General features: G+C 49.2%; 1 protein-coding gene across 4 annotated transcripts in view; it reads right to left on the bottom strand.

Moving 5' to 3' along the window:
- The window catches only part of SRGAP2 (SLIT-ROBO Rho GTPase activating protein 2), a 67,835-nt gene that overhangs the window by 21,238 nt on the left and 28,318 nt on the right, over positions 1-18,279 (bottom strand). For 3 of the 4 annotated variants that reach the window (XM_026036033.1, XM_026036035.1, XM_026036036.1), the window contains exons 4-10: positions 11,857-11,919; positions 8,887-9,102; positions 8,189-8,317; positions 5,448-5,672; positions 5,227-5,328; positions 4,674-4,871; positions 1,556-1,640 (exon numbers count right to left, since the gene is read on the bottom strand). In XM_026036033.1, the coding sequence (XP_025891818.1) occupies positions 1,556-1,640; positions 4,674-4,871; positions 5,227-5,328; positions 5,448-5,672; positions 8,189-8,317; positions 8,887-9,102; positions 11,857-11,919 (1,018 nt within the window). The remainder of the gene's footprint in view (positions 1-1,555; positions 1,641-4,673; positions 4,872-5,226; positions 5,329-5,447; positions 5,673-8,188; positions 8,318-8,886; positions 9,103-11,856; positions 11,920-18,279) is intronic. The other variant, XM_026036034.1, reaches the window with a different exon arrangement.

Genomic DNA, 18,279 nt, shown 5'->3' with positions numbered 1-18,279 from the left:
AGAGGGCTAATAAATGCCACCTACAGAAAGAGCAAAGAATAAAAACCTGAGGTTTCCAGGGCCTGAACATAGGCAGCTGTATGCATCTTTTTCAATTAAGCTTCCAAAAACATTTCTGTGACCTGTGAAAGGATTTTTATTTGCCCATATCCCACTTAAGTGCCATTTTACAAATGGGCCTAGAAGTGGACCCAGTTTTGTACCATTAATTTAACTTAGTTTCGGGGAGACAAAACATTCCTCACGCCCTCAGCTCCCTGATGACAGGGGTGATTTTTTTTTTTTTTTTTTTTTTTTTCAATTTTTTTGGAGCTTACCCTGGCACTCACTGGATCCCTTCACGAGAAGGGCTGAGAAGGCTCTGGTATTGCAAGGCAACCACAAAAAAAGAAAAAAATAAATAAAAGAAAATAAAAAGCCTTTACATCTGCATAGCAATACAGAAATTGCATTAAATTCCCTTCTCTTTTGCCCCACCACAGCTTGAGATCGGCTCAAAGGGCAGGCAGGTTAAGAGGAAATAGGTCGTGGTATGCAGAGGTCAGCTATGACCCGGGAACGTGATTAGTCAGAGGGGCAGCACGGGTGTCATTTGGAGATATTTAAAGGCAGAAGTACCCTAAGGGTTCGGCTCTCTGCCTTCACCCCCCCTTGTTACAGGGCAGCCCGAAAGAGAGCTAACTTTAAATACTAAAGATTGGGTCAAACTGCTTTTCTTACCTTCTAGCGCCTGGGGCCCGATAAACGTGCAACTCAATTACCGCAGCAATAACTATTTTATTTTTATAATACTTTTTGAACCTGGAAGCAAAGCACTTCAAAGACCGCATGCTGCTCGAGTTTTCATTCAGAAAACACCATAAACTGTGGGGAGTCCAGTCGAGTTACTAAAGGAAGAAAAAAGGAGCCCTGCTGCAGGACGCAAAGCCAGGAAGGAGTCGAGCCGTTGTCTGACCTGACATTTACACTGTTAAACCAACACCAGGCAGGCAGGTTTCTATGGAAACTTGGATGTGCAGTTGAGGAAGGGTGTTTGGCCAGCAGGATGTGCCCGTGTCAGGAGGGAATGAAGCCCCCGTTGTTTGCACCCCGTAGCGCAGGCGCGCGGAGTTTTGGCCGCTGCCCTGTGCCTGCATCCTGTGCATTGGCAACGCATTCTACACGCCCTGCAATTTGCTCGTGTGCCTTCGCTTGGGCTGGACTGAACCCACCGAGGTCAGAAGCAGCTAATGGCCCATGCAAACGAACCCTGGGAGCAGCCTTAACGAGGCAGCGCTCCTAAGCTCGTGAAGGAGCTGCTGCTCCCGCGGTTTAGCCCCACGGAGAGCAGCGCAGCGCGGGGGGCATATGCTTCATTTAAACAAATCAGTGAGGCACATTAGTGACTCATTAAGCAGTTGCCTTTCATCATTATTCAAGCAGCCATGTAGGTCACTTGGCTTCTCTACACACAGGTCAGAAAATAAATTCACAAAACGCATCCAGTCAGCACTGGGAATGCAGGAGCATCCTGCTCCGTCAGCTCATTCCACAGGTGCGCGGGGGCCACACTCACTTTCTCCCAAGGTCTTCTGCAGCAGGTCGTGCTTGGCTTGGAGCTTCGTTATCAGGTTCCTGCCTTCCAGGTACTCCTTCATTTTCTGGCGAGGAGCAAAGAAAGGGACATGAGTGGGGGGACAAGCAGTGGCTTTTGCTGCATCCTCGTGCCGCGGTTCCCAACGCCGGGGTGGCCTCGAGTCACCCACGTTGCACAGGGCTCCCACGCCTGGCCCAGGGCTCCGCAGGGACATTCCCACAGGGACGTTCCCACGGGGATGTTCCCACTGCTCTGCTCCGGCTGCCCTGGATGCGCGGGGGCTGCCGCGCACCGCGGCTGCGGGGAGGCCCACGGCTGCTCTTTCCTTTTGGCAAACTATGACCTGCTGCTGTGCTTCTCAAGCTTCCCTCGCCCCACTTTCCTGCCCAACGCTGCGCCTGCCTCCGCGCAGGACGGTGCACAGGGAGTCCATGCCCGGGCGTGAGAGCTGCTGCCTCAGCTCGGATACGGGAGTGACATGTCATATCTTCATTTCTCCCCCTCGTTTCTGATTCTTCCCAGCTCTGCCATTTTTTTTTATTTTTTTTTTAATTATTTATTTATTTTGCAATTCTTTCATCTCCTGCTTTGCATGGCAGCACAGTGCAACCCAGGCCATCCCAACCACCACCCACTCCACAGTCACGCGGGATACCCAAAATACGGAGCCAGCAAAACGAGCCCCAGGAAAGGAGCCTCATGGCAGGGCCGTGCCGGAGGCCTCCGCGGCTGACACGGCTGCACTGAGGGTTTTTGTTTTAGTATTTCCCTGTCCAACCTGTTTCCCAATTCCCACTTATGTTTCTTCCCTAAAGCAGTTACGCTTTTGCATCAAATGCTTAGCAGCAAAAACCAGAGTGTACGTTGCAAAAACAACCAGAAAAGTTGAAGGGGGGATATGAGGATAAATGGGAGTCTGGAAGATGCTGAGCTGCCTGTCTTGAAACCAAGAGCAGGCAGACAGCGCTACAAGGCTGATCTCAAAATAGCTCCAACAGAAGCTTAAAGATCTGCAAATCAACTCGATCTGGAAGAGAGATACGCTTCCCTTTGAAGCGGACACAGAAGTTAAGCTCAGTTTTCCTTCACTCTGCCTGTGTCCCCATGGCAGGGCCGCCTGCACAAGGAGCTGTGCTGGTGCTCAGCCTGCAGAACAGATGTGTCCCCCTCTGCACTGAACACGCTGCCTCCGTGACACAGCTGGAGCTGCACTGCGTGTACCTGGGCACCAAGGGCTGGAAAGACGCTTAAATCACATAATTTCACACCATAAAAATGGTACGGATCTGCTGTTGGGGAGCATTTTGCATCAGCAGCTCCTCAAAACGGTGCCACTGCTATGCCCATTCCTAGCTGGGGTCTGATTTTGGCATTCCTGCCACAAGGAACCAGCGGCAAAACCTAATGGAGCAAAATGCAAACGAGACCCCATCTCCCTGCCTTGCAGCAGCTTCCTTCAAGGAAGCATCCTGCTGCAAACATGCCAGGATACACCTCTAGCGGAGGCACAAATCCTCCCAGCACAAGGACACTGCAGCCAGCACTCCTTAAACTCCCCCAGCAGCTTCCCTATGCCTTACCCAAGAGCCCTGCCTAACCCCCAGCTCAGCACGCGCAATTCCCCGCTCTGCTCCGGGCCAACATGGATTATTTTTCCCACGTGAGCATCGCTCCTTCGCCCGTCAGCCCTGGGCACGCTCGGGTTGGGGGCACTCGGCTCCTCCCGCGCCCAGATCTCGCCCACGTTGCTGCCCTGCAGCTCCCTCCTCGTTCTCCTCAGCACCCACCGCCCGCCCTCCCACCCACGGACCTAATTGCTCCTTGCGGCTCCAAGCTGGAAATTCCTATAAAGGATATTTATGGCTCTGCGCAGCCATAGATCAATCACGGAGGCGATTAGGCTGCTTAGAGAAGCCCCTCATAGATCAGTGTTGTTGGGCTGAGAGTTATTGCATCCGGGCGGCTCTGACGTGACAAATAGTCCCTCTGCCCGGGGGGACAGCGACGTCCCTGCCTGGAAGCAAGTGGGAAGCACCATGGAATGGACAAAACACTGCACCCAAGTCCAGCCATGGGCTCCTCCGTGTGCATTTGAACACGTAATAGTCCTTCTCCAGGGAGAGAACGCTTGCAGTTCAATTAAAAAATCATTTTTCTACTTCCATAATCATAGGCAGGCTGGTTAATCCCTTCTTAATTGAATCCGTTTCCCTGCCCACTTTTCTCCATAGCCAGCTTCACCTTTTAAGAAGGCTTTTTAATTTAATGGGTTATTTTAAGCTTTTTAAGCACTTGTCCAGGGAAATGATAAACTCATTGATAAACTTCTAATAAGGCAGGACCTGACAAAAACCATCCTGTCCACCCGTGCAATTTGCACAGAAATGTCACAGTTTTAATAAGCGACACCATTCTTGGAGCAGGAACCTACAGGACACTAAGTATAGCAAAAGATGCCCAAGGGAATGACAGAAAGGCATAAGGATAAGTCATAATATTTTTGTATACTTTCAAAAAAAAAAAAAATAGAAGAGAATTCAACAGCTCAGCATAAAACAGATTTAAAGGAAAAAAACCACATACTCTGGTATCAAAGTCATTACAGAAAACTATTAGCTTCTTGTAAAATTGCATCAGCTCTATTAAAAGCTTATTTGAAGCTTTTGATAAAGCTCGATTGCTTGGAAGCGGATAACAAAAATAAAAGAACTAAATGCTCTTTCAGTCCATATTCTTTTTGAAAATTTTACATTTACAAGCAGTTATGTTTCTCCCAGACAATTCCTTTTTAGGAAAGGAATGAGAAAAAAAAAAGAAAAAAAAAATCATGTTTTACTCAGCTTATGCAAAAAAAAAAAATTTTATCAAAGGCATCTCGATATATTTCCAAAGAATTCAAAGCACCTGTTTTTAAAAGCAGCATACTATTTCTGCTTGCCCAGAATCAACTACAGGTGCATTTTTGTAAGATGACAACGAGGCTTTGCACTTGTTAATTATTGTAAAAATAATCCTAAAAATGCTATAAATGTGCATGCTTCTAGCAAAGAGCACAGAGGTGGCGAGTTCCCCCAAGCTCTGAACACGGGTTCCTCACCGTGAAGTAGAACTGCTCGGTCTCCTGCTGGTTGGCACGTCTCTTGGCGATGCTCGGTTTGCTCATGAACGTTTCGGAGACGGTGGATTTAACAGACTCCATCGAGTTGCTGTACTGGAAGCAGTCAGAGACATCAAAGTCCTCTATCGTGACGATATCCTGGATAGTCTGGAGCGTGGCTTCCATGGTCTTCTTAACCTGGCCAGTAAGAAGAAGTCTTTCAATAAAAGTGAAGGTCATATGTTGCAGGTGAAAAAACGCAATAATACCCCAGAGCATTGTACTAAATGAGCAGAGATTAGTGGTTTTGTGATCTGTGGGCCATAACTGGGGTCCAGGCTCTGCTGCCTCACAGCCCACAGGCCGTGGAAGCAGAAGGGCGGCAGGAGCCGAGGCAGCCGGCAGTTAATCAACTTCTCTAATCCCGGCTCCAATCAACTTCTTTCCTGCATTTTACCACAAACTCACAAAATAGGATCACAGCAACTGCATTTTTCGCAGTGCCCTCCTGGCTGTGCCAGCGGTGGAAGGTTGCTGGCTTTGGGTGCCTCACCTCTTCATTTTCAATCTTCAGCGTAGATAATCTGGACTGCAGCTGCTGGCACCTCTGCACTAGTTCACTCTGCACTGGCTGCTGGGCACAGAGCTGTGATTCCTGCAAGGAAAGATGCAGCATTTTTAGAGTGCTAGGGAAAAACACAGCCTCCAAACTATATAACTAAATGGAAGAATGACTGCTATGGAGCTAGAGCTGAAGGGAGAACATGGACTGACCATATCACCCATATGGGGCTGGAACTCGAACTTCATGGGCGGGCAGAAGACATTGTTGTACATCTCCATGAGCCGCTGTTTGTCGCTGTTGGCGTCCAGGTTCTCCACGGCGTTTTCAATGGCATCCAGACCCTCGTGCTTCGACTGCTCCAGGTTCAGCTCCGCGGACAGGAATGTCCTCAGCGCTCTGTTGAGGCTGGCGTGGTATCCCAGGTCACAACACTGCTGGAAGAGGACACACAATTTCATATGAATAAGAGAAGAAACTCAATTAGAGTTTCTGAGGCTATAAGGGACACTTCACCATTTTCTCGGTACCAGAGTGGTCTCTGATTGACCACAGAGATGTCTTGACTAGCTGTCTCCATTGTAAACAGAACCCACTCTATGAAAACCTTAAATAAAAATTTCTAAATTACTCCAACTAAGATGAAGACAAAGTGCTGAAGTGCTATCTAGAGAAACAAATGGTAGGATTTGGATCAATTATTCCACCCAAGACACAGAAAACTGCTTCATTCGGCACGCTTCGGAAGCCCGAATACGACCTGAACCATCGTCAACAGAAGGGAGTCATCCAAAAAGCAAGCAGCAATGGCTTGAGGTGACATCATCGCCAGGGTGAAAGAGAAGAGCAAAAAAGCCCTTGCAAGCAGAAGGTGGTCAAGGTCAAGAATTTCCTGGCTCTCGCTGACACGAGGATGATGTCACTGGCAGCCTACCAGGCAGCTTCACCTCCACCACACCGCACGGCCAAGTCCTAATGTTTCATAAGGGAGAAAAGGGCTTTTCTTGAACTGATCAGAAACAGACCGGTTTTCTTTTCAGTCATCTAATAAACTGAGCGAGAAAGGAGCCCACCTCTTGGAATTACAAGCAAGATTACATATGCTAGGAGGCTATCCAAAAAGAAAGAAAGAGACCATCTGCTTGATTGCTATGCTGCTCTGTAAGCAAAAAAGATCACATGAAATCTCCTCCTCACTCATCATTGGAGTCTCATCACTGTCATTGTGAGTAGAGGGAGGAAGGGGAAAATAAAAAAGGCACGCTGGAGATGGAGAGGGCCGGGTGACTGGCGGGCCCATTCCTGCTTCCGCAGCGTTTCTGCTGCCGAGCGCTGCCGCATGCCCGGCTCCGGTGCCAACGGGCTGCGGCAGGTGGGAGCCTTGTGAAGGAGCAGCAGTTGCTGCTTATTCCGGAGGCAGGGAATGAGAAGGACGTTACGTTCAATCGGAAAGCACAAAAACAGGCAAAAAAAAAAAAAAAAACCCAAAAGATGCTTGATTGAGAATGTGCACGTGTGGGATAGCCTTGGATCCCCAACTCACAGCTCCTGCCTTGTGCACCTCACAGTTACTGCCCTGTGCACCTCGCATGTGCCCCACGTGCTGTGGGGCCAGCGTGGCCACCAGCGCAGCCAGCACTGCACTCACCTAAGACGCAACAGAAGCAGCCACTTACTTTCCCCTCCCGAGCGATGTTTTAACCCACCCAAACAGGGTGGCACCGTCCCCATCATCAAACGCAAGGCAAAGCCATGAGCGCCCAAGAGGGGATCGCTGATGGGACTGAAAAGGCCAGTGGGACTAAATATTTTATAGCCCACCTCATTAGGCATTAGGACTACATTAAAGCTGAAAAAAACCACTTTGCCAGCTTATTTTATTGAAGCCAGCGAAAGGAAACGTTTTTCAGCCCACTCCCCCACTTTAATATTTTTAAGAGTCCAGCATACTGCATTTATAGAAGTATCAGTCTTGCCATCCCTTTTCTGGGTTATATAAATGTTTGATGGAATCGTTCTCCAAGGAAATCAATTTTTTATAAGAATTTAATGATAACTCATTCAAATTCACTTCCCAAGATGACAGCTGATTAACCCTTTGCCAGCCAGTGCCTTTTAAACAGGCTCAGAAGAGAAGGCTCAAGAGAAGAGAGTCCTCTGTTTTCAAATGCTGTAATTCAAACTTAACAAATCTTAACTGGAAAGAAAGGTCTCCTGAAGAGGCAGCACATATAGAAGAAGCAGATCTCTCCAGTATTACAGTTTAGCAAAAAGTGACATTTTGAAATGGTGAAAAATCCGCTCGTTTCTATTGCTTTTACCACTTCTTTTGAGACCTTTCCTCACTGGTCTGACAAAGCAGTCCCAGGGCCACAAGACAGAAAAGCATCAGGCTCCTGCAGACTTAGTGGGTGGGGGTGTTAGACAACAGCCCAAGCAGCAGAGAGATTTATTCCTCTCCTGAAATATGCTGTGAGAAGCATTAACCTTGAAAAGTATGGAATTTTTCAAGGCAAGTTACCGGCTGCACTGGAAAATGCTTCTGTCCTTGATTTCTTTTACCAACTGGCATCCTGCTTTACAGGTTCATTTTTCTTGTTACAAACATGCTGAATTATAAGCTTGAGGGTTTGCTTAAAGGAGTGACTAGAAACTGTCAAATAGGGATACTAGAACTGCATTTCACTTTACTAAGCAATTCCTTCCACGTGTTTCAGTGCCAGGTTTATCACATAAACAGACTACAGAAGCCAGCTAAGAAAAGCTCCCCTAACAACTTAATGGCTGATCATCACGCCAATTGTTCCTGCCCAAAATGCCCATCAAACAGGATCAGTCTGCAGTGACTGAGGATGTTGCTGGCTGTGCTGGTACATGACCCGTTGAAGGAGAGGCACCAGTGAGGGTTAATGACAACGATATTCACCGCAGTCACCCAAGCAGCAGAACTTACATCAATGAGATCAGACAGGTCATGAATGTAATACTTGAATACAGATGCGTTGGTGGCTTCCAGAGCCAGCAGATACTCGTTTCTTGCCTTAATTGCCTTCAGTCTATTTTCTGTGTACTTAGCTTGGCGCTGAAAGAGAAACCAAAGACAGGATTTATTTTACAAAGAGCGATGGAAGGAGCAATAGCATTCTTAGTAACACTAAGCTGTGTTCTGAACAATTCTTACCCTAATTTGTTTAGATCTGTTGGATCCGGATTTTATCAGGATTCAAAGGCTTAAAGCTTAGATTAATTACCTAGAAGGGTTTAAATATTACTGAACTACACAGTTTTAGCCCTCTCTGAGGGACTGTGACTATGGTGCTGGCAAGGAGTAAGGGAAGAACGAGGAACAAGATGGGTTTATGAGATTGTAGGTGACTTCTTCCAGATGTAATTTCAGTTACCTCCACACCTTGAGCTGCAACTAAGCACTGCCTGCTATTGAAACTTGCACAAACGCACCCTTGCCCACAGTGCAGATCTCAGCTTTAGCACTTACTAGCATGGCTGGGCTAAACACGACCTGGTAGCCCCAAGTCAACACCAGCTCTGCCCTGCGCTCATCTGCTTTTGTTGGCCCTAGTCTGTAATTTAAGGTCGCTTATCTAAAACCTGGCCTAATCTTTTAACTGAGGTGGTCAGCACTGCCAGTACCTTCTCCTTCATTTTCTCGATTTTCTTCACGGAGCTTCGTCGAACGTGTTTCTCCTCGAACTTGACATTGGAAGTGGAGTCGGGGGAGCGCGGGGTCTGCTTGTCCTCTTGTTTCACTGACTTCCCAATCTGTTTCTCTTCCTGCTTCTCTGCCTCCTTCAGCTTGCTCTGAGCGCTGATGCTGTCCGCATTGTACATGTGGTAGGTTTTCATCACCTGAGGAACAGGCACAGCGGTCACAAAGTGTAAACAGGGCACAGAGAGAAACAGGTTTATCCACCCGGCAGGCCAGGCACGCAGAAACTTGGCTTTCCACTATCATGTGCACGAGCAAGCCTTGGGGAAGAACATTGCACAGACACCTACAAAGCTCCAAAGTTAAGAGAGAGGAGGAAAAAACACCTACGAAAAACTCATGTGCTACAAAAAAAATCCTATGAAAAGTCACAACACTTCATTGGGACATTGTTTGGGTTTGGCCAAGACCCTCCCAAGAAATAAGTTTCTTTAACATAACTCCTCACAGTAGGCTTGTATTAAATGCGAGATATCGCACGAAGTAAACAAAGGCACTTGGACAGGGACCAGCGAGTCGGATCTGTTTGCCTGCTGGGAGGCAGAAATGTCTAAACTGGCAAAATACCCAGGAAAACATCACATCACAAAGCAGCATGCCAGAAGACGCGCAAATGAGAGTGCAGCTCCCAAAATGAATTTGAAATCAAAGTAGATTAATTTGCAGCTGCTGCTTTGTTCGATTTTGGCACATGCCTTCCTGTACACTCCAATGGAGGAATCATAAAAAAAAAGAGAAAAATCAAAAAAATAGAGCAATTATATCTTGCCTTCTTACTATTCAGAGAACATTAGTTGCCAAAGTTGGAAAAATGATTGATTTTCCTCACCAGATATGATTTCTAAATGTCTATCGGCCTTGCTTCCAGATACATCAGTCATTTAAATATTACAAGTCTCAAGCAACTATATGCAAATCAACAGTTTGATCATAACAGCTGCAAAAGCAGCTCATGTTCAATTTCTTTAAATCACATTTGATGTGAAAAACCATTTCTGATCGCCTTAGGTAACCAGAACATCAATAAGCGAATGTGGTTCTTTCAGAAGGCTCAAGGAGAGCAGAAAATTGTGCTATAAGGATTAGAGCACTTTTTTTTATATATATAGATAAATATTATCCCAAAAGCAGAGCAATGCACTGACTTCTCCCTATATTTCACCTTAGTCTGAAGCGCAAGAGGATTTTGCCGCAGCCGGCTGTGTGCTGCCTTAGTGCAGGGAGCAGCAGAGCTGCTCGGATGCCAACACGGGTTGTATTTAATGGTGAAAGAACAGGCGAACGCTGCCGCTCTTCAGGATTTCCTGCATAATTTACACAGCCAGCCTCAGCGACAGCCGATGCTCCGCCTGTAGCCAGGTATTTATACTAACAGAAGCAGAGTAGTGTCTTCTCCTCTATGGCTGAAAGCGGAGCGGGCAGAAAGCAAGAGCGGCAGGAATAAAAGGGGGGAAATGCTGATTTTAATGAGTTCGCCCTGCTGGCAATGCCGCGCGGGCAGCCCCAAGCGGCGCCTGCTCCCTGCCTGGCAGCAGGGAGGCTGCTGCTGCCTCACTGGAGGCTGCTGCCTCACTGGAGGCTGCAGCCAAGCCCGGACTCGGGCTGCGCGGGACAGTGGAGGACAAAGGGCTCCGGGGAAAGCGCTCTGCACCGGAGCGGCGGATGGAAACCCAGGCCTGGCTCCATTGCCATGGACATCCACCTATGCTGCAAGCAGAGACACTGCCAATCCTTTACTCGGAAAATAGGAAAGAGGGAAACATTGCTGAAATAGATTGTATCCTCCAAAAGAAAAGAAAAAAATATATAATTTCTACAGCAGCCAACCAGAGGAGCCACCTTCACTTCCAAAGGAAATTCTCTGCCTTAAAGGAGACCAGTGGAGATCCCACGGCAGCTACCGCAGCAGCAGGAACACTGCAGATTTTCCTGCTCTGGAGCTCCCTTGTTTTCCTAAGAGATTCTAATTCCAGGGAAGCCTCTGACGCTCTCAATACCCAACCTCCTCACCACACTGACGTGCCCCGACTCCAGGGACACCGTCTTCAAGGAACGGAAGAGAGAACTTGTCCCTTAATGCAATGACTCCACGCAGCATTAAGAAAGGAGGAAAGTAAAGTCATTTTGGACACCAAAGCCATGGAAAACCAGGCAGCCGTTCTGCTTTTCAGACAGAACCAATTCACTAGCAGCTGCTGAGGGGAAAAGAAATAATCCAACCACGGCTTTTCCATTCATCTACGTGAGAGGAAAACTCCCCAAGCAGCAGATGAACTTCACCGAACACATTCCTGCTCTTTCCCGAGGCAATGCCTCTTTCTTGGTGCTCCAGCAGCCGGGCTGGGGAGGGGAATGCGCAGATGGAAGCCTATTGCTCTAAAGGGAACTGCTTTGCTGGAAGAGCAGGGGAACAAATAAACACAGAGCGTTTTTCCTCCCCACTGAAGGCGCATGCTTTCTTTTATATGCTCATTTCCAGAAGGGGACCACACAAAACCACTGAGCTTATCTGATTGAAGCACGCAATAACCCGACAGATATTTTGTGTGTGTGTGTGTGCGTGTGTGTATTTGGAAATAATTCTAAATATCTCCTTTTTTTCCTTCTTTCTCTTCATGTTTTTTAAACACTGCAGCTAGTAGGAGGAACGTGTAAGCTTGAGATATCTGAGAAGCAGAGCCAACGCTTACAGAACTGAAACAGAACATAAAGATGGAGTGAAAAAGCGAGATTTATGCTACTGTATAGCCCGGTGAACACAAACTGCCTCAAATCACCGGGGCTGCAGACATTTATCAGTCTTAGTGCTTAGTCCCCGCTGCAACGGCAGGCTGGGAGAAGCCAAACGCTCTTCCTTCTGTGTGAAAGGCAGCCAAGGGGCCGCCGTGATTTACCGTATAGAGTTCATTGAGGACCTTCATCAAGTCTTCCTGGAGCTGCAGTCCCACTTCCTTGCTCTGCAACGAAACAGAGAAATGAAAGTTAATTGGGGAAGTCGGGAGGGAGGCGAGGGAAGCGAGGGTGCTCCACATCTACCAGACCAGGCTTAATGGAGCCCCGTTATTTACGCTGGCAAATCCAATAACTGCTCAGCCAACAGCCACTCACGGTCCAATTGCACAAACGGTGTTAATAAACTGAAACGTTATATGTCCACAGCCAAGCCGGCCTTGGACTTTGGACACAGGAAAACTTCCAGCAAACTACGATGCCCAGCTTTAGGAATAAGTGGATTCTCCGACCTTGTACGTAGCAGTCTTAGTGTCTTACTATGACATTTTGGCATATAGCAGCATATGGAAGCTGAAGAAATGCAGGCTGGAGGCCTCACAGTAAAGACAGTCCTGTATTTAATGCTGTATCACAAAACAGCAGGCAACAATTCAATTCTCCTGATATAAAACCAAGCGACAAAGGCTCCGCGACGCTGTCGTGAGAAGGTAGGTGCTGCATAGAGGCTGTATGGGGCCAAAGATTTGGCTCCACAGCACAACAAATAACTATAATTATGTAAGTGCCACTGCACTGCATTTCGACCCACCCTTTCAAAGACAGCAAGTAAAGACCTCCAGTTTGCAGAGGACAAGACAGAAGCAAGGAAGGTCCTCACGCTGCTGCAGCCTCTTGCAAATGCTCCTCTGCTCATGAATTTCCCCACCGCAGCTACAGAAGCAACAGAACCGAGGGCAGAATTATTCTGAGGGGGATGTGCATCGCGTTCAGTTCTTCCTCCTTCCATTCAAATTATGGATTCAGATATGGGATTTACCTCCACAGACAAAGCAATCAGCTATTTTTAAACTACAAAGGTGCAATTTAACTCTATCAACACAAATCGCTGCCTCCCGGGGGAGGCTCGCATTAGCGAGCTGCCTGGTTCAACCCAAGGCGATATGACTCATGAACTCATTTCCTTCTCTAAGAAAGAGCAGAAGGAAGAGAAATAGGGATTAGCAGCAGACAGACGAGCCGGCTTGTCAAAACTGGTCAAGGCCCAAACTAGCCTGCAGCCAAGTGTCAGATTTAGAATATCTACATATTTATTTAAAACCCCTGCTAAGTGACAGGCAGTGCACATTTCTAGATTGCTACTGGACACAAGTACTGTGTGAAGAGGCAAATATTTGGCTTTAGCTAAGGGCAGAAACAGGGAACTGATAAGACCATTTTGCTGTTAAGGATTGTGAGAGCCACAGGCGGAACGGCCGGGGCTGACACCTCTCCACGCAAAGGCCGCTGCGAGGAGGCGTTGCTGCCTGCACCAGCTCCCGTATGCAAAGGAGGAGAGCAGCTTCCTCACCCAGCGAGTTCAATGGCACTGCTAATCTGCCCTTGATTAGAGACAAGATTTCATGCTGCAGCTGATTCATATTCCAAAGAGCTTCCATGAGAAAACTCTGAGAACGGCAGATGCACCGAGGAGCAGAGTCAGCAGGCGCTTAACGACGCTCCTTGCTGCGCAGGGAGCCGTCTCCACCAGGCACCTCAGCTTTGCTAAACCCTTCCTAAACCATCGCCCCAGCTTTGCTAAACCCTTCCTAAAGCATCATCCTGGCTTTGCCGAACCCTTCCCAAACCCTTGCCCCGGCCTTCCAGAACCATTTCCAAACCCTCACCCCGGCTTTCCAGAACCTTTTCCCAAACCCTCGCCCCAGCTTTGCTGAACCCTTCCCAAACTGCGCCGGGGGCTGCAGCGCGCACCGGGTGCAGAGCCCGTCCCCGCGAGCCTCCGGCCCAGCTGCACCCGCCACAACCAAATCCCCAAGCGCAGAGGATCCTCTCCTGCCGTCGCCCCTGCTCAGCGAGCGCCGAGGGACCCACGGCCACGTCCAAAGGAGCCCATCCGCGCCCCTCGCAGGCTGCCCGTGCTCCGAGCCTCGCCAGGGCGCAGCTGAGCTGCGCAAAAACCATCCCCCTCAGACCCCGGCTCGGAGCAGAGCCGACGATTCCGATTCCCGCTCCAAGGCATTCTGCAGCAGCAGCTTCACCTCCCCGCTGGCACCGCCGGCAGGGGCTGGAGCTGCCGCTCGTCGGCGACAGGGGCCGCGAGGATTTGCCGCCTGTCCCCGATGATTAACGAGGCCGACGGCCGGGGCTGCTTCCAACGCCCCGAGCGCCCAGCTTGGCCCTGGGAAAGCGCCTTGCACTGGGGACCCGGCCCATCCTCCTCCTCCTCTCGCCCGCCTCTTGCTGCCCGTTTGCTTATTTCTCCCATAAAATTGCTCGCTCGCTGTGCAAACTGCTGAAGCATCAATTATGCAGAGGCGGATTAAAACGCATCCTTTAATGCATATTCAGATGCATATTCAGGCTGGAGAAGAAAGGGAGAAATGTAAACAGAGAACTGTCAAAACGCCCAAGCGCTCGTGTTCCCGAGCGCGGCGCGGACGGAGCGGCGCTGCGCCCCGGGAGCGGCGCGTTAAGACAAAGGCGGCAGAGAGCAGAAGTGGCATGAAAACAAGGCCCCCAAGGGCCAATTTAGGGCTCTTCCCAGTGCTCTTTTTGCCCGCTTGATCCGGGAGGTGGTGAGCGGGCTTGGTTGCGTCTCGCCCTTGGGAACGCGGCACCGCGCGGGTCGGGACCCTGACGGTCCCGTTGCAAGGGGGGCACCCGCAGGCCGAGCGGGGCCGGGGGCTCGGGCACCCCTGCTCTGCGCCGCTCAAGGGCCGCTTTGTTCCCGCTCCCCTGCCCTCCACCTCCCGCTAATTCAATCAAGATGTTTTTGGGAGCCGCTGCAGCCCTCGCGCGGCTGTTCCGCATTCCTGGCAGCATTAGCGACTTCAGCTTCAAAACATTTAGGGGGGATCACAAGGACGAGAGCTCGGGAATGCTGTCAGCACGTCAAGCCTCAGCACCATCACTCCACGTCACATAGAGGGATGGGAGGCTTCAAACCCAACATCCAGGGGACCAGAATCCAAGCCTGCCCATTTTGGAAACGATCCTCTAAAGCAGACCATTTCCCTTGCCTTTTTTAAAAAAATATAAGGGGAATAAATGCATACAGATAGGCAGAGAGCAGGCATCTCATTTTCCAATTCTGTGTTAAATTAGCAGTGGCAGGGGAGGCGCAAGGTGACAGTGCCCTTGCTGCGAGCAGAAATGTAAAACTCTTTTCTATTCCTGGACCTAAATCTTGTCCAAACGGAGATCACAGGATGTAGTTCACAGGTTTGCTAAGGAGAACACTTGCTAGGTAGAGTTTTCCAAGTCCAAACATGATGCACTACCTGGCTTAGCAAGTCAGATCTAAGCTTAGACACCACTAGACTCCTTGTGTGCTTCTTACAGGCTTGACTTAATTCCATGTTGAACGCAGGAACAGACACAACTCACCGTTGGGACATTCTCACCTAAGCAAATGCTCGGATCCCAGGTACAGCTTTACTCTACCACCATCATCATCCTCAACCCACCTCAGCTTTTATTGATGCCATCCCTATTTCACAAACGCGCTGCAAGGTTTGGAGAACGTTCTCCCTCAGCTTCTGCAGAGCAAGTGCTCATGGCTCTTCCCCAGCCCTAGGGGATGGGAGCTCCTCACGGGTCTTTCTCCCAAGATTTCTTCTTTCCAAGCTCTCGGAGTTTAGAGAATCCCGAGGAGAACAAACCCATGACGTGATGCGATCTACACGCGGATTTGGGGGACAGTCGGACCATTGCTTCCCAGCACAATGCCCCATTATGCAGCCCCAGCCCCACTGAAGTCACTGCTGCAGTTTCAAACTTTCTCCACTAATTTCACTAGCCATTTGTTAAATTCCGTTTCATCACTGTATTAGAAGGAATTTTCCCCACAAAGCAAAAATGCGGTAATCTGAAAAAGCCATTCCTACATAAAACCACATCTCAATATTGCCTTCTTCTTCCAACTAACCCCTGCCCTTTTCCTCCTACTTTTTTTGCTGTTTTCTGTGCCTGTAGTACTAAATCCTGTGCTTCAGGTGCTCAATCCCAGCAAATCAGGCAATTTTATGGCTGAGAGCCCTCATTCTTCCAGCAAAGTCGGCCTCGTTCTCACCTGCCGAGCGAGCAGCACCTGAAAGGGGCTGCAGCAGGAGCGGGAATGCAGAAATAAACAGCGCAGTGCAACAGCAGTGGGCAACTTCTACACGCTGCAAGCACTGAAATGCAGCTTTAATTTGCCACCAAACCAGATCCCTTTGCTGCTAGCACAGAGCTGCAAATTGCCCTCGCTCTGGGTTTTTGCAAATTGTAAATTTTGCAATTTGCAAATTGCCCTCGCACATGGGTTTTGTCCTGGAAAAAAACAAATAAACGTCAATACAGCTCATATAGCACCCAGCATCTTGGCCGGGGCGCTTCCTTCCCCTGCTCAGCTTTTCCACGTGTGCCACATTTTCAAATTGCTGCTATTCCAGCCCCGATGCAGCAAAGTGAGAGACGCTGCAGCTGCAATGTAGGTCATCTCAAGCAGGGACCCCTTCAGAGAATTAATAATTCCTCTTCCTTGATTACTGCAGGCTTTTAACCAGCTCATCACGGATTCTTCATTTCACATCAAACACAGCGCTCTACACGGGCAGATAAATAAAGTATTTTTTCCCCTACGATCAAAGGTATTAAAGAGGACGAGAATTCAAAATTGACAGTTTGGGTTTTCAGTCCTTTTTCTAGGTTTCCTTTCCTTAAGCACCCTTATTGAATTTGCTAGGCTAGCGTAAAGCCAGGACCACTGTGCTTGTTAAATAGAGGAGATTTTAAAAGCTGTGGCCCAACACGATGCGAGAGGGGGACATGAGAGCAAGGAAGAGGCACCAAGAGCCACCATCAGGGATGAAACCCACCCAAAAAGGCGGTGAGTTCAACGGTAGGTTCAAACGTCCCCGAGGGGTGTCAGCTACCTGAGGCCAGCGGTTACGCGCTCGGGTTTTCCAGGAGTTGATGGCAAAGCTGTTTAAGGAGCACAGCGAGGAGCTCGACGGGGGAGTCGGTGCTACCCTCTCAGGTCACCAGCGCTCGGATGGAAACAAGACGATCAGAGAGGATCTTCTCGTTGAAGATCCTCTCTTCAAGTGGCAGATGAAAGCTGCTGGTGCTGCCCCCGACGAGCCGCCCGGCGTGCAGACTGCACAGAGAGCTGCACAACCTCAAACGTGGCGCTATTCTGTAGGCTGAAGATCTGTCAGGCCAAAAAAAGACAGCTTTTTCATAAAATCCACGAAGCAGGAAGGCTTTCCTAATCCTAATCTTCTGAAAATTTTATCTCTATTCCTTAAATCTGAGCAGAAACCATGAGTCTGCTTCTAAGGAACTCTTGGAGACAACAAAAAGAGTGATTAAAGATACCGAATTAAAAAGCCCTCTTCTCCAAAGGCAACGGGAGAGTAAATAATATGGCAGGATCCCTGCAAAAAGAGCGAGATCGCAGGCGAGAAAAACTGATAAGTGGAGCCGACAACGGCCGCACGCAGGGGGAAATCAAGGAGAAGCGACAGCGCGATGAGGGGATCGACACCGCTAAATGTGTAAATAAAAAGGCCGTGCATGGGAAGGACGAGGAGGAAGGGATCAAGGTGTGTGTGATGGCAGCCGCGCAGGAGGGAGGCTGGGATCCAAGGTGGGCTGCGACTGGGACCATTCCAGCCATTCCCCCTTGGCTCCATTGGCTCCAGAGAGGTGATTTATTTCCCCATTTACCTTCCATGTCCCTGGAATCAGCCCAGGGCCGCGCTGGCAGCGTCCCCCAGCCAGGGGCAAGGAGGCAGCCGCCAGGAAGGGCTGCTGGGCATCCAAGGCGCACGCGACACCGCGCGCTTGCTGGCTGTCACACAACCCCAGAGATCATCCAGCCCAGCCCTCTGCTCCAGCAGGGACACCTAAAGCACGGGGACGCCACAGGATGGCACAGGCTCCCATCCAGGTGGGTCTGAAGACCTCCGAATCACTCTTCACCCTCACCCTGCTCCTGCTCAGTGGATGTTCAGGGGACTACATGGCAAGGTCCCTTACAGTCTGATCTTGAGTGCCTTCTATGCATCAAAATACTGCTTAAAACAAATGTTATGAATACATAGAACAATTCAAACATAATTAAAACAAGAAAAATCAAACTGCAGTACTTTGGAGTGGGCCAAAACGCTTTGTTTGCTGAGATAAACTGATGGAATCCCATCAACTGATGGAATGAGCACGCTGAATGGAGAAAAAATACACTGAAAAGCAGTGGGAGGAGAGCAAGGGGGGATAAAAGGGAGGTGAAGGCAGCAGGGCCCTGCTCGCAGGGAAAACCACGTTGAGACAGACCCTGAGGACAGACACGGGGACGGCAGGGACAGAAACGACCCTGCTGCAAG

This window comes from Nothoprocta perdicaria, unplaced genomic scaffold, assembly GCF_003342845.1.
Source record: "Nothoprocta perdicaria isolate Ctin4 unplaced genomic scaffold, notPer1 scaffold_170, whole genome shotgun sequence".
Taxonomy (NCBI): domain Eukaryota; kingdom Metazoa; phylum Chordata; class Aves; order Tinamiformes; family Tinamidae; genus Nothoprocta; species Nothoprocta perdicaria.
This window is presented reverse-complemented; position numbering and strand designations above follow the sequence as displayed.